This window comes from Apostichopus japonicus, chromosome 5, assembly GCF_037975245.1.
Source record: "Apostichopus japonicus isolate 1M-3 chromosome 5, ASM3797524v1, whole genome shotgun sequence".
NCBI lineage: Eukaryota > Metazoa > Echinodermata > Holothuroidea > Aspidochirotida > Stichopodidae > Apostichopus > Apostichopus japonicus.
This window is the reverse complement of record NC_092565.1, coordinates 20048437-20071047: the sequence shown is the minus strand read 5'-3', so window position 1 is coordinate 20071047 and position 22611 is coordinate 20048437. Positions and strand designations below refer to the sequence as shown.

The 22611-nt window shown below is 37.8% G+C and overlaps 1 protein-coding gene across 2 annotated transcripts; it reads right to left on the bottom strand.

Annotated features, from left to right (window-relative positions):
* Positions 1-907: 907 nt before the first annotated feature.
* LOC139967977 (potassium channel subfamily K member 18-like) lies at positions 908-20134 on the bottom strand. Of its 2 annotated transcripts, none has more exons than XM_071972230.1 (3): positions 19719-20134; positions 8476-9029; positions 908-7642 (listed from the first exon to the last, which is right to left on the bottom strand). In XM_071972230.1, exons 2-3 carry the CDS (start codon positions 8867-8869, stop codon positions 6873-6875), a joined length of 1164 nt encoding a protein of 387 aa, XP_071828331.1. In that variant the 5' UTR covers positions 8870-9029; positions 19719-20134; the 3' UTR covers positions 908-6872. The 2 variants fall into 2 exon arrangements, with proteins under 2 accessions (XP_071828331.1, XP_071828332.1); XM_071972231.1 differs by lacking the exon at positions 19719-20134 and adding an exon at positions 10968-11295.
* Positions 20135-22611: the final 2477 nt, after the last annotated feature.

Below are 22611 nucleotides of genomic sequence, written 5' to 3'. Positions count from 1 at the left end.
CACCTTCCCCATCATTAAAAAATTGTTTTTGCTCCCTTTGATATTTCAAACGTTCCCCATCGCGCCCAAAACAATTATGTGGGGACTTTCTTCCCCTGCTGGCTACGCCACTGGCTGTGCTGAGTTAAACCTTATGGAAGCGTATAGAAATACTAAATACCGTACAGTTTGGTTTGCGTGTAAAGAACTGCTCGTATTCAACATTATGGTACTGTCTACACACTTCACAGCACACTCTCAAATGCTGAGTTATTCCTCTGGCCCACCTTTCATCCGCAACCGTCACAAACCGACAGTTTGATTTGTATCATGTAATCGGAAGCTGTAAGAAAAAAAGGGGGGGGGGTGGACAAGTGTTTAAGCTCACATTGGGACCAGGCAGTTGCCACACAATTACAATACTTTTAATTTGTTATGCTGTCCTCTATTTAGTCCAGCATAATCTTGTATGGACTTCCTGGGAGGGAGGGGGGGGGGGGTTGGAGGGGTGTTGGCTGATACTGTTTTCTATGTTGGGAATACTTCAGTTTTGTTCTGGCATATCAACACAGGTACCAGTGCAAGAAAAGGACAACTAATATGTGAGACAATGACCTATGTTCAGAAGTTCACATACACACAAACACCCATCCGCACACACACACAAAACATGTGCAAAACATCAATATATTATGTTTGCAAATATGAGTTCGGAAAATATGTCGGTTGCAATAAATGGATACGCGGAAAACAGAAACAAAATTATGGAGTCTCTACTCAATTACGCTGTTTCCTCATTAAGGACTTGTCAATATTCCTTGGGGTCCACCCCCCCCCTCTCTATATTAATACACATGCACCGGGATGGTAATAGGGACTGGGGGACTATACTGTATTCCACTACAAACAAAACAGGAATTAAGATAACTTTTTATGTAATTTTTTTATTCATCTTTTATTAAAACGCTTCTTTTTCTTTGGCCAGAAGAAAAAGAGGAACATCATGTTATAAAATGTATATCAAATATTTAACAAGAATACTTTAATCTGGAAACCTGAACCGCAACATAATTACTTACGTTAGAAACCTTACATGTTCCATGCATTTATAACCTCTCCATTAACGTAAATAAAATTATAAACAATTTCACATCATAAATACAGTGATGTGCAAGGCAAAATAAAGAACAACCCAAATCACAAACAAAAAAGTTCTGAGAGTCATTTTACTCATGAGTGAATCGAACATCATGTGACCATTCGATATTCACCCGGTTGGGACCATTCCAGCATACTGTACTTCCATGACACGCTTCAATGGACTTCTACTGATAGTATGAATACCATATTTCTATTAGATGAAGGTTAGGAACTGTTCATACTGTCAGTACGATTGTTTTGAAGCATAGTATGAGAGGATAGTGTAGGGTAGTGGCTGCGATACTTTTGAAGATTGTGAATAGTTATGACGTCAGACACTGAGACACCTTACAATCCACAGTCAAGTATAAGTTTCAGGTTATATCCAAAGGAAAATTCATTTCTATGACCAAAAAAAAATTGCATATTTTCCGTTGATATCCTTCACAAACAAGACCAATTTCTACCATAAAATCCCATCAATCCAGCATCAACAATGATTGGAAAATAACGCATGCGCAAGTTAACGTAGCAGCATATATTTGTTCAGCCCATGTCACTGCACAACAAAGTTGATTGGGGAATACAATCTCATCATTATATAATGGTCACTCCTGTTTAACTTCATAGCTCATTATAAAGCTTAATTAAACGGTCATGTTGTCACAGACTATGACTCACAGTTCTATTCTCGTTGTACAACGTGACCATTTCAGAGAGAGAGAGAGGTGGAGAGAGATAAAAACTAATTCAACCAATGTTCATAAACTTAATACAAAAAACATATTGTCGTTGGTATAACGTGACTATTTAAAAGAAGATCGATAAAACTTATTCAACCAATATTCAATATTCAAAACTTAATAAAATACAAAACATTATGTTGTTGAATACAGGGAAAATATCAACCAGGTGCCCCCCCCCCCACCCCACTTTCCTGTTATTTCCCGCCTGTCCTCGTCCCTCTATTCCCGTTGTATAACTTGACTACTTAAAGATAAATATAACTTATTCAACCAATGGTCATAAAATAAATACAATACAAACCATTCTGCTGTTTGAGTACAGAATATTAAAATGTCAATGGAGCAGTGACGTTCGCTAAACCAGGTGCCCCTCTTATTCTTCCCCCTGTACCCTGTCCCTTACTTCGCTCCCTTTACCCATCCAGGGGTAAAAAGTGACATTCCAACTCGTGTTTTCTCCCCACCAACAACACCACCCCCCCCCCTCGCTAAATTGCTCGATCATCCTGACGATTTGACTAAACATTCATGTCGTTTGGGGCTCATGTGGTGATGAAGGTAAAGAGGTTTGTAAAGAAGGGATGGTGACATCACAAGCCATCCTCCCCTCTCCCCCACCACGACGTTACTTGCTTTATTTAAAGGAGGAGGGGTCATGAAAAACCCCACAATCACGACCCTATTTTCAAACCACATGAAGGAGATCCTTACTTATAGACTTCTGTTAGTCAAGACAGGTTGTTGGTCTTTATATTTTTAATTTTGAAAAATTAAATTGCAAAGAATACAAACGCTTTCAATAAATAGAAACGCGTCGAAATCATAAGCAAACTTATGAGAATATCACCTTTCTAAAATAAGTTTTTGTAAAAATATTGACAACTTTCCGAGAAAATTATTCAGAATATCCAAACTGCACATCGACAGAAAACCCCTTATGTATAACTACTTATACCCTTGTGTAAAGTTATTGTTTTCAAAATAAAATGGATAGACCTACAATGGAACTGTGTGCTAAATACACAAAATATATATATTGGACAAAATTGCTCGTCGTTTATTATTAAACAGCATCACGAGATACCTGGAAGAACGTATGTGTCCATATTTACCGCCTATACAAACCATGTTAGTGTTGCATTCATCAGGAGGCCAAGAAAAGCTGTACGTTGCAAAGAAGCGTTAGATAAAAGTGATGTGCATGCACCCCCTTCAAAATATAGTACATTATTATTATTATTATTTACTATAATTTGCTTTAATATTATTTAGAAAATGGAAGAACCCAAGCATATATGCATGAACACACTATACACACATCATATGCCAAATTGGAATAGGTTATTGGAAATGTAGAATAAGAGACACATTGTATTTCGTATAAAAATATAAAAGGGAACCAATGTATAAGAGATGGCACTTTAAAAGATGCTGTTACAGTGAAAATGATGTATTTAGTCAGGAATATCTAAAACAAGGAACATTTACATTTCAATCACACACTTCCTTCAAAAATATTACCTTACGAAAAGTAGAAACCTGGGAGTTTATTTTCAGCAAACATTCGTTTCCTGAATTTAAGACTTTTAATTTAAAACGAAAACACGTTTTTCCGTAAAGCCGCGTGCTACAAGGTAAAAGGTAAAACATTCTACATGCACTACAGGCCGACAACTCTATACAATTTGTTCGCATTCAAAATTGTCGATACTGAAATCACTTTAGCTTACTATGCAAAAAAGAAAGAAAAAAAATGAAAAAGCAATTATGATGAAGGATGCTCTTGTGGAAACAAATATTGTAACCGAGCATCAATAAGCCCTATAATGATGACATGCATGAATTGTTATTATTAGGTCTATATGAAATCCTCGCTTCATGAATAACATAAAAACGAAACACACATAACCACTGGCTTGTTATTGATTTTAAATGATTGTCCAATGATAAATTTTATTTTTGACTGATGATGAAAATGAAAGACATTCTACGAATCCTGGTGAAATCTGCATTCCGATGCATCCCTTTATCTTATTTTGATGGCTGATACTGGCTCAATTTGTACCATAAGTGAACTTGAAGCAAACAAAGTTTAGGGGCGATATTTAGCTACACAATGACGAAATACAACGTTTTATTTATTTTTTTGCTTTCGTTTCACTTTACTGTTTTGACTTAAGAATAGATATACTATACTGTAATGCATTAACTTTACTAAAAGGGAATGTGAAATATACAATTTATATCCCTGAAGTGTGATTTATTGAGAATGGAATGACTCCCAAGTATGAATTGGAAAAGTAAAGTAAGTAAATTTTTGTGGAAAAAAAAGTAGTTGCGTCAATGAGCATCTATGACGTCACAAATGTTAACTGGAAGTTCCTTTTTTCCATACAAAACTTATCGACTGCATGTGATATTTTACGAATGAGTGATTCAGCGATGTGTTCTGCAACAATATCATTTATTACATTCATTATATTTCTTTCGTTTCAAACATGTTTTCAAGTTTTTTGCTCCTCTCCAATCAAACAGAAGTGTATAAAAGAAATTTCTTTTTAAAAATTAAATGTTATCAGTCAACCACGTTTTACCTTTGGATAAAACGCTAAGCTTTTTCAGGGACGCCCTTAAAATATGTAATGCTCATAAAGCATTGCAAAGTGGCAGGACGATACCCAAGTCTAGCACTCAGATACCAATTGCAGCCAGCTATTCTATAAAGCAACACAAAAGGCTATGGGAAAGTATATACTTTTCAAGGCTGAATTATCACGCTAACAATACTTTCAAAATTGTCAAGGACAAATGATGTTTCGAATTTATATTTCAGCGACACCATTGTTTGTATGACTATGTTTAAATTACTTTCCAGCTCAGAAGTTAAAAAAAAAATATATATATATAAAAAATAGGAGCGATAAGCAAAACCATGGCGTTTTGTATTAAAGGGGCATGTCAGACATTATGTTTTTAAAGGTGAATGTCCTGAGTGTATATATATATATATATATATATATATAGGACCTCTTGCACTCGATGACACTGTTTCTCTTTTGAAGCATTCGGACATAGTACTGTTATAAGTTCTGACTCGACGTAACTTGCTATTGCTATATGCTGCGCCAAAGCATTAGATTAATTCATATTCCAAATTCAAATTCATATTCTCAAAATATTTGCATAATCAATATTCTTCCTTCAAATTCTTATTTATTTTGTTCTTTCGATATTGTCTCGCAGTTTCAAGAAAAATATTTAATCCCTACCATTTTTGTTAAGTATGATTTCTGAGAAAGGTTTCCATCCCGGACACATACATTATTTCGGGTTTCATACTTCAAACCAGAATTTTACCTTAAATAAGTAAATTATACCTTTTCCAGAAATAACCAACCAGTGTGTTTGTTTTTTCAATACACTGTTTGTTTTTTCAATACACACAATTCAATTCTACTGTATCGATATAAACTCAGTCTATGAGTATACTAAAGAAAAACACATATGAAATTTCAGACCCCTCTTTCCTTTGCGGATGTAGAATAAATATGAAATGCCTACATGAAGTGTATAGTAATATGCTCTACCTGGCAGAAATGTCTTAATTCCTTGTTTTTCCAAGTATCTATGTTATAATGAACTCCTTCAGACTCACTGTACCTTTCAGCCTCGTAATATTAAACACACAACCAGGAAATTCAACTCAAAACAATCTATAAACTTGAAACGAAATCCAAGTTATACCTCTTTATGCATGAAAGCAAAGTAATAAAATGAGTGTCCCATATTTTCTCCAGGCGTAATATAGGCCTACATCTATTTGTTTAGGCAGATATATTTAAACAAGCACCAGTTAAATTGCATGCATAGGACATTCAGGTCATATAAAGAAAATATAAAAAATCCTTCTTTACTCTCAAGGTCTTTAGTATTACACCATTTAATACACTGGTATATTGATGGTACGAGATTCCTCCAAAATAGAGTCATCTATACATTGAAGGTTCAGATTCGTAAATTCTATTTCCTAGACGCAAATGAGGATCAAATTTAGACAATTTACGAGTTTTTTTTTTATTCTGTGAAACAAACTTCACAGAGAGAAGCACTGTAAAACTGACAGAAAAGTCATAAACACTCAAAGCCTTTTACCAGTCTTTTTTTTAAACATATTCGGGAGCCATATTACTCATATTTAACTGTAATGTGTAAAACAGTTCACTATAGCAACGTGTCATCGGGAGATCCCACTTTATACAATATAATTAAAATAATTAAAAGAAGGCACCAAGCTTTGGAAGCACCTCCAGAAACGGGTCATATGATTGGAAGTTTAGTATACAAAAGGTTCACCAATAAAATCTGTTCAGTTGATGGGTTGTATCCAACATAGTTAGCTCAAAATACAACAAGGAAACTGAAACATTTGTCAAGGTTTTGTCAAGACGAAAAGGTTTCTATATTTGCACACTATGAGTAAAGTATACAGACTGGGTTAAGGTGACATAGCATAAACAGGTCACATCTACAGTATCAGGATGTGATGACATGCATTTTTCGTTTTTAAATTTGCCAAACAAAGTCTGGCTGTTATTGGCAGTTGGATGTTCGAGAACAATATCGAAAATAAATTTGGTGTCAAAATCGGGTCCACCTGTTCAATTTTGTCTTTTTGGGTGGAACGTTTACGAAAACGACCCCAGTAAGTAAAAGTTGACATTTCTCTCAAGATTTAGGGTAAAAGTGTGCAAATATATTGAGGATACGGCTACGAACATATTAATCATTGTGGGAAGACCAATTACAGTAGATAATGTAAGAGCTGAAAACAAATAAAAAAATAAAATAAATAAATAGATAAACCTAGAATATGAGAGCAAAAATCAGTGAGTTGCACTTCTGTTTGAGATTCTAGTTGTAATGCTACCACTGTAAAACTGCAGCATTAACACACATACACACACAAAAAACTTTCGTGGAACTGGTACTAATGCACACCATGGGTCGTTAAGCTGTTTCAGTCTCTCTACCGTTCCTTTCAACGTTCTTTTCGACGTTCTCTTCTGAACTCATTTTTTTCCCAAGAAATGTAACGACTTTGACGAATCTCGTTTGAAGTAGAGAAACACACATCGATATGTAACACAGACCGACCAACGTGTACAATAAACACGGGAAGTGTGTGTTGTTTTCAAAGTGATGTGTCGGTACATAGTCACCAAATCCAATGGTGGTTAAGGTAATAAATGTAAAATAAAACGCTTCAAAATAGTTCCATTGTTCCGCTATAGAGAAACTGACGGCTCCGACGCACAAATAACTCACCATCAATAAAATGACGACTACGAAAGGCACATCCCCGGCGTCATCTTCTTCCGAAATGTTCACAAAGATGCTCTGTTGTTTCTGGAGAGTTCTCGGTGCTCCATTGGTCTTCTTCCGGTCATTCTGACCAGCGGGATTCAAGTCTCGTAACTGGATTGCCCTATCACTAACTCCCTCTCCTTCTTCGAAGACATCATTGTCTAGTCCCGTCTCTTGACTGAGATCTGGGTAGACGTTACCGTTCCTGACGCTCCCAGCCACCGCCGGCTTCGATTTACTACGTTTCATCCTGCATAGTGACTTACGAACGAAGACGGCGATTCGAGAGGCGAGTCGGGCTAGGAGTCCACCTATGACGGCGAAGAGGAGAAAAGAGAACGGTACGCCGACACAGCTGTACAGGATGACCACAACCTGGCCGGTTGTGGTGGATGGTACCAGATCACCATATCCTAAAGAGCAAAAAAAAAAAAAAATGTCAAAGAAAGCCAAAATGAGGCAAATTCAGTATGAAAATATTTAATGTAACTTAGCAGACAATGTATCGCGGTTTGATCAGGGGCGGATCCAGTGTTCTTAAAAGGAGTGGTTGGCGCAGGGGGTCTTTGAAGTGGGGATTTTGGGGTCTTCCCTCAGAATCAAGGAAACTTTTGCCCGTGAAAATGGTGCATTCTGAGGCATATATTTGCTTGGTTGTGTTTATAAGGGGTGATGTGGGGACACCCCATCCTCTGGGTCCGCACCTGTTGACCATTACTGAATTGACATGATTCGCAAGGTCCTTGCACCTATTTGTTGGGCCTCTTTGCAAACTTTTGTTCAGAAATAGAACTCGCGTGTCTTTCAATTACCTCTAAGTCGTTTCAGGATTGAAACTGCGCAGTGACCTTTACAAGAAACACATTTTTATGCTGTGTATTGTATCCCACCAGTATTGTATATACATATAATGTTTATATATAGTAGTCAATAATTTGAAAATCAAGTTATATCCATGAATATATGAAAGGGTATATTCCGGTCGCAAAAAATGTGACACTTATACGAAAGAGAAATAAATATCACAATGTTCTATATTTTGGATGCTTGACGTAACCTACGAGTTCCGTCTAATAAACTATCGTAAGATTTTTAAGAACAAATTGTCAATGGTTTTTCACTATCCCAATTGTTCATTTCATAAAAGATGACGAGGGGATAGAGTTTCACTTCGGATACCCTCCCCCTCTGCACTCCCACCCCCTTACCTCTGCTCCCTAGAAAATGATTTAATCATGTGCCGTACCTATGGTTGTAATAGTCGTCATACAGAAAAGCATAGCGGATGGAATACCCCAGGGGTCCGGTTCCCCTAATATATCTCTCCTTCCCGGGATCCAGTCTGGGTGACTAACAGTTTCAATAAGTTCCTCCAACATCTCGTCGAGAAATTCAATTTCTTTATCTACATCATCTCCTTCATCCTTAGATCGATTCGCAAACAACTCCCTGATCTTCTCCTTGATCTGGTTTTCTTTCTCTTGAAGTGCAACGATGCCATCCTTCTCCGTCTGGCCTTCAATGGCGCCGAATATTAGGCTACCAATGAAGAGATATAGGAAGTAGAAGACAACTAGAGCAATGTAAGGAAACGCCAGCTTCATCAACGTGCATGTTCTATGGGTCGGCTTGCCCGTCATGACGGCGTCCTATCCGACAAGGGCGGACTCCTCCGGTAGGGTAATCACAAGGCAAAGTCAATATGCAAAAACCCTGTAGAGCAGATTATGTGGTGTGAATACTGGTCACGCGATATTAGGCCATACAAGAAAATTAACAACGGCAGCAAATCGGTCTGGACTGTGGAAAGAGAAAAGGACGAACAGAAATATGAAAACTACGATCTAACAAACCATATATCATGTTTCATTTACTTGATATAAATATCGAATCGTAACATACCATGACACGTGTGGGGAGTGGGGTGGAGCAGAAGGGGGCGAGGGGATGGGAAACTGTCTTTTGAAATGCTGCCAGTAAATTCGCAACTGTGACGAACAGTCTGTCGGGAATGCAGGTATTTTACACCAGAGTGGCGGATTCGGAAGTGGTGAGGGAGGGGGGGGGGGTAGTTGACCCCCGAAGTGGGTCAAGCAGGGGTGCAGTTATAAAACTTTACCAATTTTTGGCAAGTTTTAGCAGATGGGATGGCTCATGATTGACAGAAGAGTGGAGTTAATGATAACCAAGTCATTGGTTCACAAAGACAACTGCTACCCTTCTCTCCCCTACCACAAGCTTCCCCAGCATATACTGTAGGCCTATACCTTGTTACGTCAGACTTTATGACATAGGCTACCCGTATCTGAGAAATCTTATCACAGGTCATCTATATGTAATGCGACAATGGAATTGCCAAATTCATTAGTGTCAGCTTACCGGTATAGCGTAAGGATAACGCAGGAATGTATAAACCATTATCACTGATTATTTCTGTGACACTTCCCTTCCCCCCCCCCCTCCCCAAGCTTGCTCCAAATATTTATTTTCGCTGAGAATATCCATCCACCAAGTAACTAAACACTGCCCCCCCCCCCTTTTTACCATTCTGGGGTCGTAACATTCCCTTCTACGCTACTCATTACATATCAGTATCTTAGGTGATGGCGAGAAGAATTACACAATTAACTTTACGAATATTTAGTTCGTGTCTGTAAAGATATTCGCAGTTGAAAGCGAAAGACTTGTTACACATTATCAATAGAGAACATTGAAATAATCCATTCTTCTTTTTCTCTTGTTGAGGCGTATACACAATGCTGACAAGAGCAGCAGGCCACGTGATTATCCAAGCGTGTATAATCTTGGCTTTCGTTATCCTGCAAAAGAAACCTAACGAATAACAACCACGAAACTATCATATTTACTATACAAAATTATATACGCTTTGATTTACTCTCCAAGTTTTCCTCACACACAATAAGTTGACCAAAGAATGCGGCGACGTTATCAACAGTCATTTGAAGCCAATTCCAACAGATTTAAGTATGTGAATCCAAAGTCCACATAAGGCTGAAAGAGCACTTAAACTATCAAAAACACTTGAAACATCAAAACGTGTTTTTATGCTTTTTTCCATTCGAATCACGTGAAAGGTGCATTTTGGCGCCAACAACCAGTGTGTTGTACTAATGCTCAAATCAAACTTCTACTGAGTATCTCGAAATCCCCCCTCATAGGCGTTATCAACATTTACTGACAGCCAATTTCAACAGATTAAAACGTATGTGAGTTCAAGGTTCATATGTAGGGATGACTGGGCACTTCCAATGTACAAGGGTGATGACTGGGCACTTCCAATGTACAATTATAGGGTGTCAAGGATGTCTCTTGCATTCAATCGAAATGCGAAAGGAAATAGTGTTTCCGCCGCCTACATCTGTACAACGATTTGACACTGTAGTTCACGACGGTCACTAAACTCTATGTATAACCAGGGAGTTGTTATGGAACATTTAATCTTATACCATCTCAAAGTTTAGCCTCACACTATTCGTCAACTAATTCGGCGTTACTAACAGTAATGAAAGCCATCTTTAAAGTATGTGAATCCTAAGGTGCATTTTGCGACGTCAACCAGTGTTGTAATGCTCAAATCAAACTTCACAAGCTAAGTGGCATTGATTGTCCTACGTCTGAGCATGGAGCTATAAACAGTTTATATCTCCATGGTCTGAGCAGGGAGTTGTTATGGAACAACTCCCTGGTCTGAGATATCAGCGAGTAATGTATACTTACATGCCTGCTTCCGCGCAACCGCACTCTTTCTACTCACACACGGGTTTCTATGACTGTTAAGGTACAGTATATATAGATTAGGGGCCTACACCATCTGGTATACGTTATATACAAAAAGTTCAAAAGAGTTGTACATGTCGCTTATATCCAATCCACATAAGTTATCAGGCTACACAGAAGTCAAAATATATGAAAATTCCTATTGGGATTTTATATTCCGTCTGTGAAGTCAGGTGATGTGTTCCGCAAATGTGTATGTCTAAATATGTAGAGTTGTAATGGAAAGACCAAACTTCTCTTACGAACACCGCTGGGAAATAATCGTAATAATAATACTACGGTATAGTAACGGTACCTTTGAATGAGACTAAACTATCACACAGTAACATGATATGAATGTTGCTAGTGAATCCATATCACGCGTCACTGGTTACTTAATATGCATTAAACAAACGTTATATACGCACAACGCCAACTTACATAAATTTTACCGTTTTATATAACGATATTTATAGGTTAAAGGTGAGAAGTCTCTTATTCGTTTCGGTAGACAAACAATGGGGTTACTCGGTGACGATACGAAGTACATCGTGCGTAATACCACAAATATTAGCACACTATTTGTCCCTTCTGATAATGTAAACACTGATTGCTGTTCCTACACTGAATAATTGGATATTGTCATAATGACGGTCAATTATACTTACATAGTTCATTGCGACGAAGGTGACGAATCAAATTCTAGATCTGAATACATCACATTTTAATCCATCAATATCGACTGGTATAGTTACTCAAAGCGTTGTCACACATTCACAATTTTAAGGTGGATTGTCATGTGACAAATGACGTGGCAGAAATGAATGTCTTTAAATTATTACAAAGGCAATACTTTGTCTAAGAAGGTTTCTCGGCCTATACTGCATTTTATATATTATATTTTATATCATATTTGTGTATTTTGGTCAGATTTGTATAAAGCCACTCGCGACTGAATGTACAGATCGTTTTGCCGGGGGAAAAAGGGGGGGGGGCGAAACGATATAAGGAAGATATTTTTAGGAACAATGAATATTACTTTTTATCCATAATTTTGGTGGTAATTTTGATGTTTTCATTTCATTTTAACTGATAACACATTTTACTTTTTTAGTAACGTAGTCAAGGTTCATGTTCAACTATATATAAAGCAAAAGTAGATTTTGTTTTTAATATTTTACATCTTGATGTGAAATGTGATTAAAAAGTACACGACTATTTGCATGGGTGACGAAAAGGTCAGCATCATGACGTTTTAACGCTACATTTTGACGGACTTCAGCATAATATATTGTGGTATATACGGAAATGTTACCTACATTACCGTAGTCCACTGCAATCACATCGAGATTGATGAAATTTGGCAAAAGGACACTGTGTAAACATTAAAATATTTGACCATGCAAAATAAGAATCATTTATACTAAATGTGTGGGACACGAAATTTGTAATGGCGGAAACCTGTAAATATGCTACCTATCAGAAGCAGCCAAATGGTCGTAACCACTTGTATCCTTTAAATAGAGTATATCACTATTATACAATACGTGTGTCGTACATAGAAACATATACAACCCGACACAAGATGCAAGGTCAACAGTATTGACTGTATTGCCTCCCAAATATGCCATAAAGTCAAATAATGGTCACGCATGTCCAAATTTCAACATGAAATTTAAAGGTTACCATCAAAGCAACATAAGAAACTTTCAGAAAGTTTTTTTTTTTTTTAACTTTTAAGCAATTTTTTACGTGCTTAAATTTGGGTTCAATGCTGCATGATGATCGTAAATACAAACTATGTACTGATATTTTCGATATAGTTTGCTACGATTACTGACCCAGCTTAAAGGTAATTGTTATCCCTCCGAGATGGGACATGTTGTCCAGGTTTGTGTTCAGAATAACTTTCCCCTGGTGGAAGAACAGAGTAACAGTTTGGGCAAGTCTTCTTATACACCCCCCCCCCCTCCACCCCACCTCCCTTAAGAAAACATTCCGAATACAGTGCCATGCAAAGGAAAGGAATGCTGTGGCTTTATCATAGGTGTAAAATAAAATAGGACGATGTACGGAACATGTTGTACCGTATACCCTATGCGGCCAGGTAATGCATATGGGTAGCTATGTGGTATGTATACGAATAAGTATGTGGTACTGTCCTGTACAGTATAGTACAATACAAATACCAGCAATAAAAATCAGCGAAAACGATGACGTTTTCAGCGGTTACGATCCTTTCCGGTGGTATCAAATTACGTTTTGCTGTTATATAGTCCTTGTTTTCTCAGCGTATCACACTACTATCAATTAACTGTAGTATATAGCTCACGCTTTATTGATATGCATATGGACATCTCGTAGACTCGAGCAGTGAGCTGAAACTGCCATGAATCCCATTGGGTTGCAGGCTTGTATAGTTAGCTATATTATGTATGGTGACAATGTGAAGCAAGTTTTTTTGCTACTCTGTACTTGGCTGTAGCTACATACTGGCAGCATGGAGCCGTGGTTGTAGCTATATTGTGCAGCAAGTGATTGTGTATCCATGGTAGCACTAAGCATCATGCAACTGTATGGTTGTCGTTTCCAGTTGTGGCAGCGCATTGGCAGCATGGAGCTACGGTGTTTGTCATTCCATGGTGGTTGTAGCTGCACGAAAGTAGTGGTTGTACTGTATAGTTCTCAATTGTAGTATCAAGGAGCTTCATCTACTGTAGCATGCATGTTGTGCCATTTGGTGTAACTATACTATCAGGTGCATGATTTTTTTTGTATGTGTGCGCCTATAGGGGTATATTTATATGGCTTACATACTATACACAGACGTCTATAAATATGGTCGTGTTTCCTCGGATATCACATAATATCATCATAATACAGTCTGTAAAGAGTAAACATGTATTGAGTTAAAATACAGTTCGTTGAAGCGGGCAAAGAAACAGACACGCTGATACCGTTACATTGAAAACCAGAAAGGTAAATCGGAACCAGTATTCATTCATTTCTATTAACCTTTAACGCTATCGCACACAGCGACCGCTAGACAATTACCCGGATTTGCACTTAGTAAACAGTACTTATTCAAACCAGCGTTTTTGACATTCCTTCTGAACTGAAACGAATGGAGTATATACAGGCTATTTACGTCAGTCCGCCGTCACTCATTAATCTTCATATAATTGTAGACAATTTTCAAAACACTCTTCAGTCCAGGCTGCCTTTCTATATAACTGCACTTCTAAGTTTCGAAAAATGACCCTTAAAACATCTACATGGCTCATCAATGAATGTGGCTGGACTATAGATACCGGTAGTCTAACACAAAAATAAATCCAAAGATGTAGAATTTCATGACCTATAAGATAATTTGTTTTCTATTTATCATGAATTTGTTATGTACAAATGATGTTGGATGTCATCGGACGTCGTCATTATAACAATTTAACCTTTAATAGGGCATTTCAGGGCTCTGAATCAGCTATCTGTAGAGTGCATGGAGGTAAACGACAAAGGCAAATGCATATTTATAATTGAAATTCGTAATGAGTTGGAAAATCAAGAACAGTGAAAAAACTTCCAGCCTCCACCGGGATTCGAACCCGTGCGTCGGACCGCTCTGTACGCGGACACCATAACCACTAAGCTATGGACGCGGATTGTATGTCCAGAGGTTCGAAACCGGTAAGGAAGGTCGTAATTCCACTGTAGCCGTTTGTCATGTGTTGATAAGTACATTTTCTCCCTCCCTCTCCCATTCTCATCTTGATCTCCCAAGGTTTTAGCCAAACCGAAGTTACCGCACAAAGGCAGTAAATGAGCATTTGTATAAAGCCAAATACCAGTATATAGTTAACGCCATTACCAGTAACGTGAGTTCCACTTACCGAAACGCATGACGCACGTTTTTAACACTATACTAGGAAGTAATTAGTGGGTGAACTTTTGAACTATTGATGCCAAACTTTTGACTGAACTACTTGATTTTACGAAACACTTTTCCACAAGTTCCATTTTTTTCCACATGACAACTGTTAAAACTATGGAAAATTACTTCGGCACGCATGCGTACTGTATGCAAAGTAAAGTACTGAGGTCATAGTTACAGTTGTACGCATGATCCAATAGCCTCTATTATACCTAAAATGGCCTTCAATTCACAAAATACCTGACGTCCCCTTCCTCCGCACGTATCCCTCACACCCCCCCCTCCCCTGATTTTGCAAGCAAAATCAACACCCATGATTTGATTGCAATTGTGTTCGTAAATACAACTCTCGTTTGGTAAACAGCTTATGAACATACTGTTCCTACAATGTATGAACCGATGACCGCAGCTTGAATAATAACAATCAACAATAATAATCAACGATCAATAGCTTGTAGGTTATTTATATTTATTTTAGAAAAAAAAACAATGCAAGATTACATTGACCAGTTTGCCTGGACGTCATTTTACGTGTCAAAATGTTAATCAAACCGTTTTAATTCATTATTACATCATGCCAAATCTACCATATCAGTCGTGTGCATGACGAAGCCAACGATCTCGCTAAGTACACTATAACCAGGGAGCTGCTACTCTAAAGTAGCACCTCCCTGCTATAACTGTCATCTCAAACATGTACAGCAGGAACATCGGTTTACTGGACGGCAGACACACAATCTGCAGCAGTACCTACTGTAGATCTGTATCAAGTTTAGGAAAAAAAATTTAAATTCATTCCCTTTGCAATGTTTCTCTGCTCGTAATTACACCAGCCGCCGAAGACCTACGGGCCACCGCTTGCTACATAACATATACATACCCACAGTTCAACTCTCTTTGTGAACACAGCTGTATGCAAATCGGTTCTGTTAAACAGATAAAAACTAAACAAAGGAAGCGGCTAATTATAGGTACTTTCGAAGCATAACAAAAGCGCTTAACCTTAGGCAGTTAGACAACTGTAGAAGTTTCTATAACTTTTCTTGGGATATGGAATATGCTATCACTTTTACCTCGCCTGACCAGACATTTTATGCAAGGAAAGTCTGGAACAATAACAGAAACTTGCTGATATACACAATACATAACTGTACAATGAAAGCATATGTAAACGGCTTGTGCAGAGTTCGATTCTTACACGCACGTAGTTTCTTTGAAATCAGCATGTGATGTTGAAATTGTTGGCCTATTAACATGTTATGGGCAGATGTTGTTTTCTGAAATTCTACACCTCAATTTCCTTGAAGGAAGTATAATATAAATATCGGGATTGCCACAGAATATGCTAGAAACTTCAAGAACGCAACAAGTACCAACTGTCACACTTGCCATGTTACAGATTATGCTGGTTGTTCAGGCAACTTAATTCAAGTTTGTTTTTGGCAAATATATACCTCCCAGATCGCCGGAAATAACACTTCCCAGACCCAATTATGCTCCCAAACCTCCTTAATTTTTTGTTATTTCATGGCTTAGAAATTTAGTTTGTGAAATACATGAGCGTCTGCAGAAAAAAAATCAGGGGACAAATAATCCAAGTAGACTTTTGTATACAATGGGTCTGGGGTCCTCTCCCAGAAAACAATTATAGACTGAATCAAATGCGATTTCCGTCCTATATTTAACAACTGTGGATAAATATAATATAATAACTGCTGCATGTCATTTGCACAATGCTGGATCAAACTGCGCCAAAGTTCAATACAGGGGAATTTGGGATGCAGCGTTTGGTCAAGACAAATTGGTGGGGACACACTATATCATGTCCCCACCATTGAAAAAGTTGGTGGGGATGCGTCCCGCTGTCCCCACCAGGATCAGCGCCCATGGTGTGAGGCTTATATACATATTAGTATTTATGCCTGGGTGTATTTATAAATGATGAATCCAAATTTGCGGCAGAAAAAGTCAAATCAAATTTTGAAGAAAACCCAAACGTTATCTGGAGTTGTGCATCTATAATAATAAAATACTTGTTTGCTTTTAATTAACTTCACTTTGGTACAAAACACATGACTTTCAAATGAACACTTTTAAGAAAATGGCAAACATGTACTTTAAGAATGGAATGAATATATGTCACAAGGCTGCCAAGAATACATTTCTCTTTATTTTATCCAAAATAAATTTATCTTCTAACTAAATGGATGATCGAAAGAACAAACTGCATTTCATGCGACTTTTCATCACTCTCCAGGAAAATACTGTATATGCAAATGTCATAACTGGAATTGTCTTCTAAAAAAAATTCATAGAAGGAAAAGTTTGTTACGTCCTAAAAATTGTATTATACTTCTGAGAAAGGATTTTTAAAATAACTTTTATACCAGATCTATACAATTTAGAACAGTGAAACATGAACTTACTTGGATATTTCTAGTGGCATTCAACACATCATAGACATATACCCAGGCATGGTACACCCTTTCCACACCCCCCTCCCCCACCCCCACACACACACATACAGTATGGAAGTGGGTTTCAACAAACCCAGTGACCAACGTCACACTTCCTCCTTTTCAAACTTCACCCCTGATACCAGTATCAAATGCCAATGACTGACCCTCTTGTCTTCTTGTGTTTTTGAATTGTTGCTATCTAGTGGTCTGTCAGAACCCCTGGCAATTCTTTGTCCGACAACCCCTTATACACAAAACAATTAGTTTCCTTAACGGTAAATCAAATCTTCCATTACTAGGTACAACCAGCAAGACTTTTTTTCTTTCTTTCTTTCCTCAATGCTTAATCATGACTATGTGTGAAGTAATGTATAATCCTGAACTTTAGCATATATTGTTAACTTTACAGTGATAACAGAAATACCTCCCAAGTGACCCTAATTGTTGGCATGCAGGTTGGGAGGGGAGGGGGGTGTCAGACGGGGGTGAGGTGGAGGAGGTGCAGAGAGTCTACCGTTTCATTGTTTATGTTTTCTTTAAATATTTGAATCATCTTGTACAGTTTGTGAGCACCTATTCATTCAATTTTAATATCAGAAGAGACAAACAAACTCATCAAACCTGAATTATTTGGCAAGATAACCTTTACTACTACTGTACAAGTAACACTTGAACATATGTGCCATGTTCATTCATTATCTATGAGAAACAGATTGTTGGCATGACTTCTCTACAAACGTAAAGAAGAAATTTCACATCCTGACACACAGGTATGAATGATGAGGGACCTTTCACAACATGTGGCAAATCTATCAACACAACGACATTAACAGGCTAAGAACAAACTGTTGTCTAGAGGCATGCTAAGCTACTACGTACTGTATATATACACATTCAGTAAAAAACCCACTGAAATTATAAATGTATCAAATGTATCAATGTATCCCTTACATTTATGGAGATATTGAAACATTCAATAGCATTACATATTGAGTACACCTGCAACTTAAGTATCCTGCACCGTAAACATATATTTATATATATATAATAAATTGCATGGTTAAAAGAAACACAGTCCTGGATATATTGAAGCGTCTACCATAATTTCAGCGAGACAATAGTAAACAGTGTTGTAAAAGCCATGAATTGAGACAGTTTATTGCAAAAGACAAAAGTGCAGTTACTCACCCATGCCTATGAACTTTTTTTCAACACATTATGATACTGTGACCAGATCGAAGAGAACTAATGGTAATGACTCAATTTGACATTTCAACAATGCAACTCATTACAAATTGGTTGACTTTTTAATATAACTTGAACAGACACTACATTAAATACTTCTCTGGCCCACTCAAATTAGCAGTATTGTTTGCTTACTTATGGATATATATTTTGTAACAAAACTGATCCAAATAGGATTTTATAAATGTTCATCAAATTACTCAGCATCATTTAACTTGCGATTCGTTCTATTTTTTTTTTATGTGTGTGTGTAACTGAAGGAGCAACCGCAGGCTACTTGAACGTTGCAACAGTTTCTGGGGACGTTAAAGACAGTACAGTATGTAACTGATGCTGTCATCAGTTACACTGAACTAAAAGTAAACAACAATATATACTTGGTACAGCATTAGACCAGTTTACAGTATCATAGTCTAGTACAACATAACTTTCCAAAGTTACTTCAAGATATGTCACGCACAAGTCACATAGCAAAAGTTGTGTGGGCTATACCCCTATCTTTATGCACAGGCTATATCAATACTATGAAAAGAATATGTTAGTAAAAATTGGAAGTATACTGGGCCCTAATGTTAGTTACAGTCCTATAGGTTGAATATACTACAGTATAATAAAGCTCATACATGTCACTGCATATAATCATATTCATATCAAAGTTATTTTTTCCTTCTATCTGTTGTTAATCATCACGAAACATACAAGAAAACTAAGGCATGACCTAACAGGCCTAGCATAGACTATAGAGTCCAGCGTTAGGTTACTATCTATCTAAGTCTAGTTCTGATAAGACGAACCAAAGTTTACCTATCTATTCCTATGCCCAAGTAATAACGTTACAACTTCAAGATAGTAGCCTTGTTGTACCTTTAGTGATATAACGTTTAGATCTCGCCTAGGCCTAAGTTAGTGTTATTACTAGCTAAGTGGTACTGTTGGCCTAAAGCGTACGTAATTGGTATACAAAAACTTGCATGACAACTTTTACTTTTCAACTAAGTTCTAATGCTGAACTGCAAATTGTTAAAATCTTTCGTTTATAGCTGTATTTGGTGAGATATTCTAGCCCTACACTTTAATTACCTTCTTTGTAAATGGGCTAAGCTTAGTTAGCTTTAGCCCAATGGACGTTTGCAGACGCCGACATTAAGAATAAGAGTTTCATACAGCCACTTGTTGACAGCCACGTTGTAACCTGGAACTTTCTTTCAACAGCGTTAACTTCGACGCACATACATAGACTCCTTATCCCATTATCTTCCAAAGAAAACGTTTTCGAAAAAGACAACCAACTTCATCCACTAGGCATATATCCTTGTTTTAGGTAAGGGCATGGCGATCAACTAACATCGATAACGGAATTTGATAGTTTGTCACATACAACTCCTGTATCGTTTTCTTCTGTGACAGCCCGCAACTTTTTCAAAACTTAGGTCGGCTTTACGACTTGCGTTTATGTACGCAGGACGCTATGATGTGTGAACAGGTATGAACAACAACACATAACTCACCACTAAGTCACAATATTGCTTAGGGCTGTATAAATAGTTGCCTGCGTGACCAGCATCTGTGCTGGATACAAACACTGTAAATACGTGCTTCGAAAAGGAAAGTAGAGTAAGTTGCGCGAGACATCTACTGAGGGGCACAGAAATTGAAACACAGAAGCCATATCGCACACGCTGACAACATTACGGTACGTTTTGCTGCGATTTGAATGGCACTCACGCCATCCCAAAAACCCAAAACAATGACTCGCGAATAGGGTGCCTACGTGAAATGAGGGGCACAATACTCATGTGCTGTTATTTGTGAAGTTTTTGTTCACATGATGGTGGGACAAATTAAGTGGCGTGGTGGGAAAACACTAGTCTGAAAGTGGGGGGCATACGTCCCACATGGCCCCAGTCTGGCTACCTGACTGCTTGGGAGGCGTTAATTTTGAAATGGAGCCATATAGCCACATTAGACAATTGCTCAATGAATGATAAAGACTGATATACACTGCAACGTCATGTGGAGGTCAAGAGGTGTAACATTTGTATGGTAATTTAAGTCTACAATGCTGAATTAAGCTAAAAATAGATCTTCGGAAAATTGCTGCATGTTTTAATTCAAAGGTAGGCCTACCTCACAGTAATGAAACAACCAAGATGCCGTCATTGCTATGTATAATTTGATGTTGCAGTTGCTAGGAAAATAGGTCAAAACCCACATATATCACATCTGCAAAACGTTTGGACATTTGGAACTTCCCAATGATACATTCTTTGTACCTTCTGACTTATCAGATTGTCCTTGTCGCTCTGCAATGACTGACATGCTGTTTCCATTTTTTTGCAATGTGTATGCCTTTATTGACAAATATTAACGTTACAATGGAACAAGGCACGTAAATATTGTACAATATAAATGTATGCCTACAAACGAGCATTGCAACATTTTTAGCATGCTATTACTGTACATAATTGTTGTCTTCTTACAGCCTGGTCTCTTTCTTCTGTAATATTACATTGTTTCATTTTGTAAATTAATCTCCATATTTGTAACTCTCAGATGTCTTGGGTGATGCAGGGAGTTGTAATGGAACTCCCCGGGTGATGCAGTGGTGACTTACATGTGCGTCAGTGGCGGAGAAACAGGGGGGGTTGGGGGGGTTTTAACCCCCCCAGTTTTTGAAGAGGGGGGGTTGGCCCACACAATCAACCCCCCTAGTTTTTGCCAGTAATGTTCTGTTATAGCCTATGTTATGTGCTCCAAATGGCATAATAAATCAAATTATTAAATTTGAAATTGTTAAAGTCATTTCAACCTTTAACCTGGTAGGCAACATCAACAATTAACGACCGAAAACCGAGTTAGAATTGACCCACACATTATTTCTAGCCCCTTTCCCCCACCTTGCGCATTGGAACTTGTAGCTCATATCGCTAACTTCACCCCACAACAGACATACACAAAATAAAGTTTTGTTGCTGTTGAATAGCTTTGGAACTGTATACACTTGCCAACTTCAACGAGGTGAAGGAAGGAAAAGAAAAAGAAGAAAGAGAGAAAAGGAGAAAAGGATGGAGTAGAAAATACGGCAAGAAAACGGGAAGAGAAAGAGGAACAGTGACAAAATTATTCGAATTTGTAAAGCAAACAGCAGATATCACATCATATCAGTGAGCATGAAAATGGCGTTCCACGATAAACAGCCTCCAAACCATGGGCGCAGATCCTGGTGAGGACAGCGGGACGCGTCCCCACCAACTTTTTCAGTAGCGGGGACATGATATACCGTGTCCCCACCAATTTGTCTTGACCAATAGCTGCATTTCAAGTTCCCCTGTATTGAACTTTGGCGCAGTTTGATCCAGCATTGTGCAAATGACATGCAGCAGTTCTCATTTTATTGTATTTTATCCATAGTTGTTAAATATAGGACGGAAATCGCATTTGCGGCAGTCTATATTTGTTTTCTGGAAGAGGACCCCAGACCCATCGTATATACAAAAGTCTACTTGGATTATTTGTCCCCTGATTTTCTTTCTGCAGACGCCCATGTATTTCTCCAAACTAAATTTCTAAGCCATGAGATCTAAAACTTAAGGAGATTTAGGAGCATCATTAGGTCTAGGAAGTGTTATATCCGGCGATCTGGGAGGTATATTTGTCCCAAAAAATCGTACGCTACGCGCGAACCCATGGTCGCGCTCCGCTTAGATAGTGTCATAGAACAGACACGCGTCACCACCATTATCCAAGACTGATCTACGCCCATGCTCAAAACTGTCGATGTGTGTAGTGTTCGGTTTCGGAAATATCTGGTATATATTTATTTCCTTCAACGAAATTTTTTAGTAGCCGTCTGAATTTTCGAAAATTCCCTAACCAACATTCTTCATCATACTTCATCATACTCGTGCAATTTTGACCAGTCTGTTAGGGTTTGAAGGAGGTTTTTCTATATCGGTTGTCCATAGATGATATT

What these genes read in the sequence shown, in the direction of transcription:
- LOC139967977 (XM_071972230.1), bottom strand. Translation starts at nt 8,869, where the DNA reads ATGACGGGCAAGCCGACCCATAGAACATGCACGTTGATGAAGCTGGCG. An exon ending in GACGACTATTACAACCATAG is followed by an intron (nt 7,643 to 8,475) that starts GTACGGCACATG and finishes TTTGCTCTTTAG; the next exon opens with GATATGGTGATCTGGTACCA.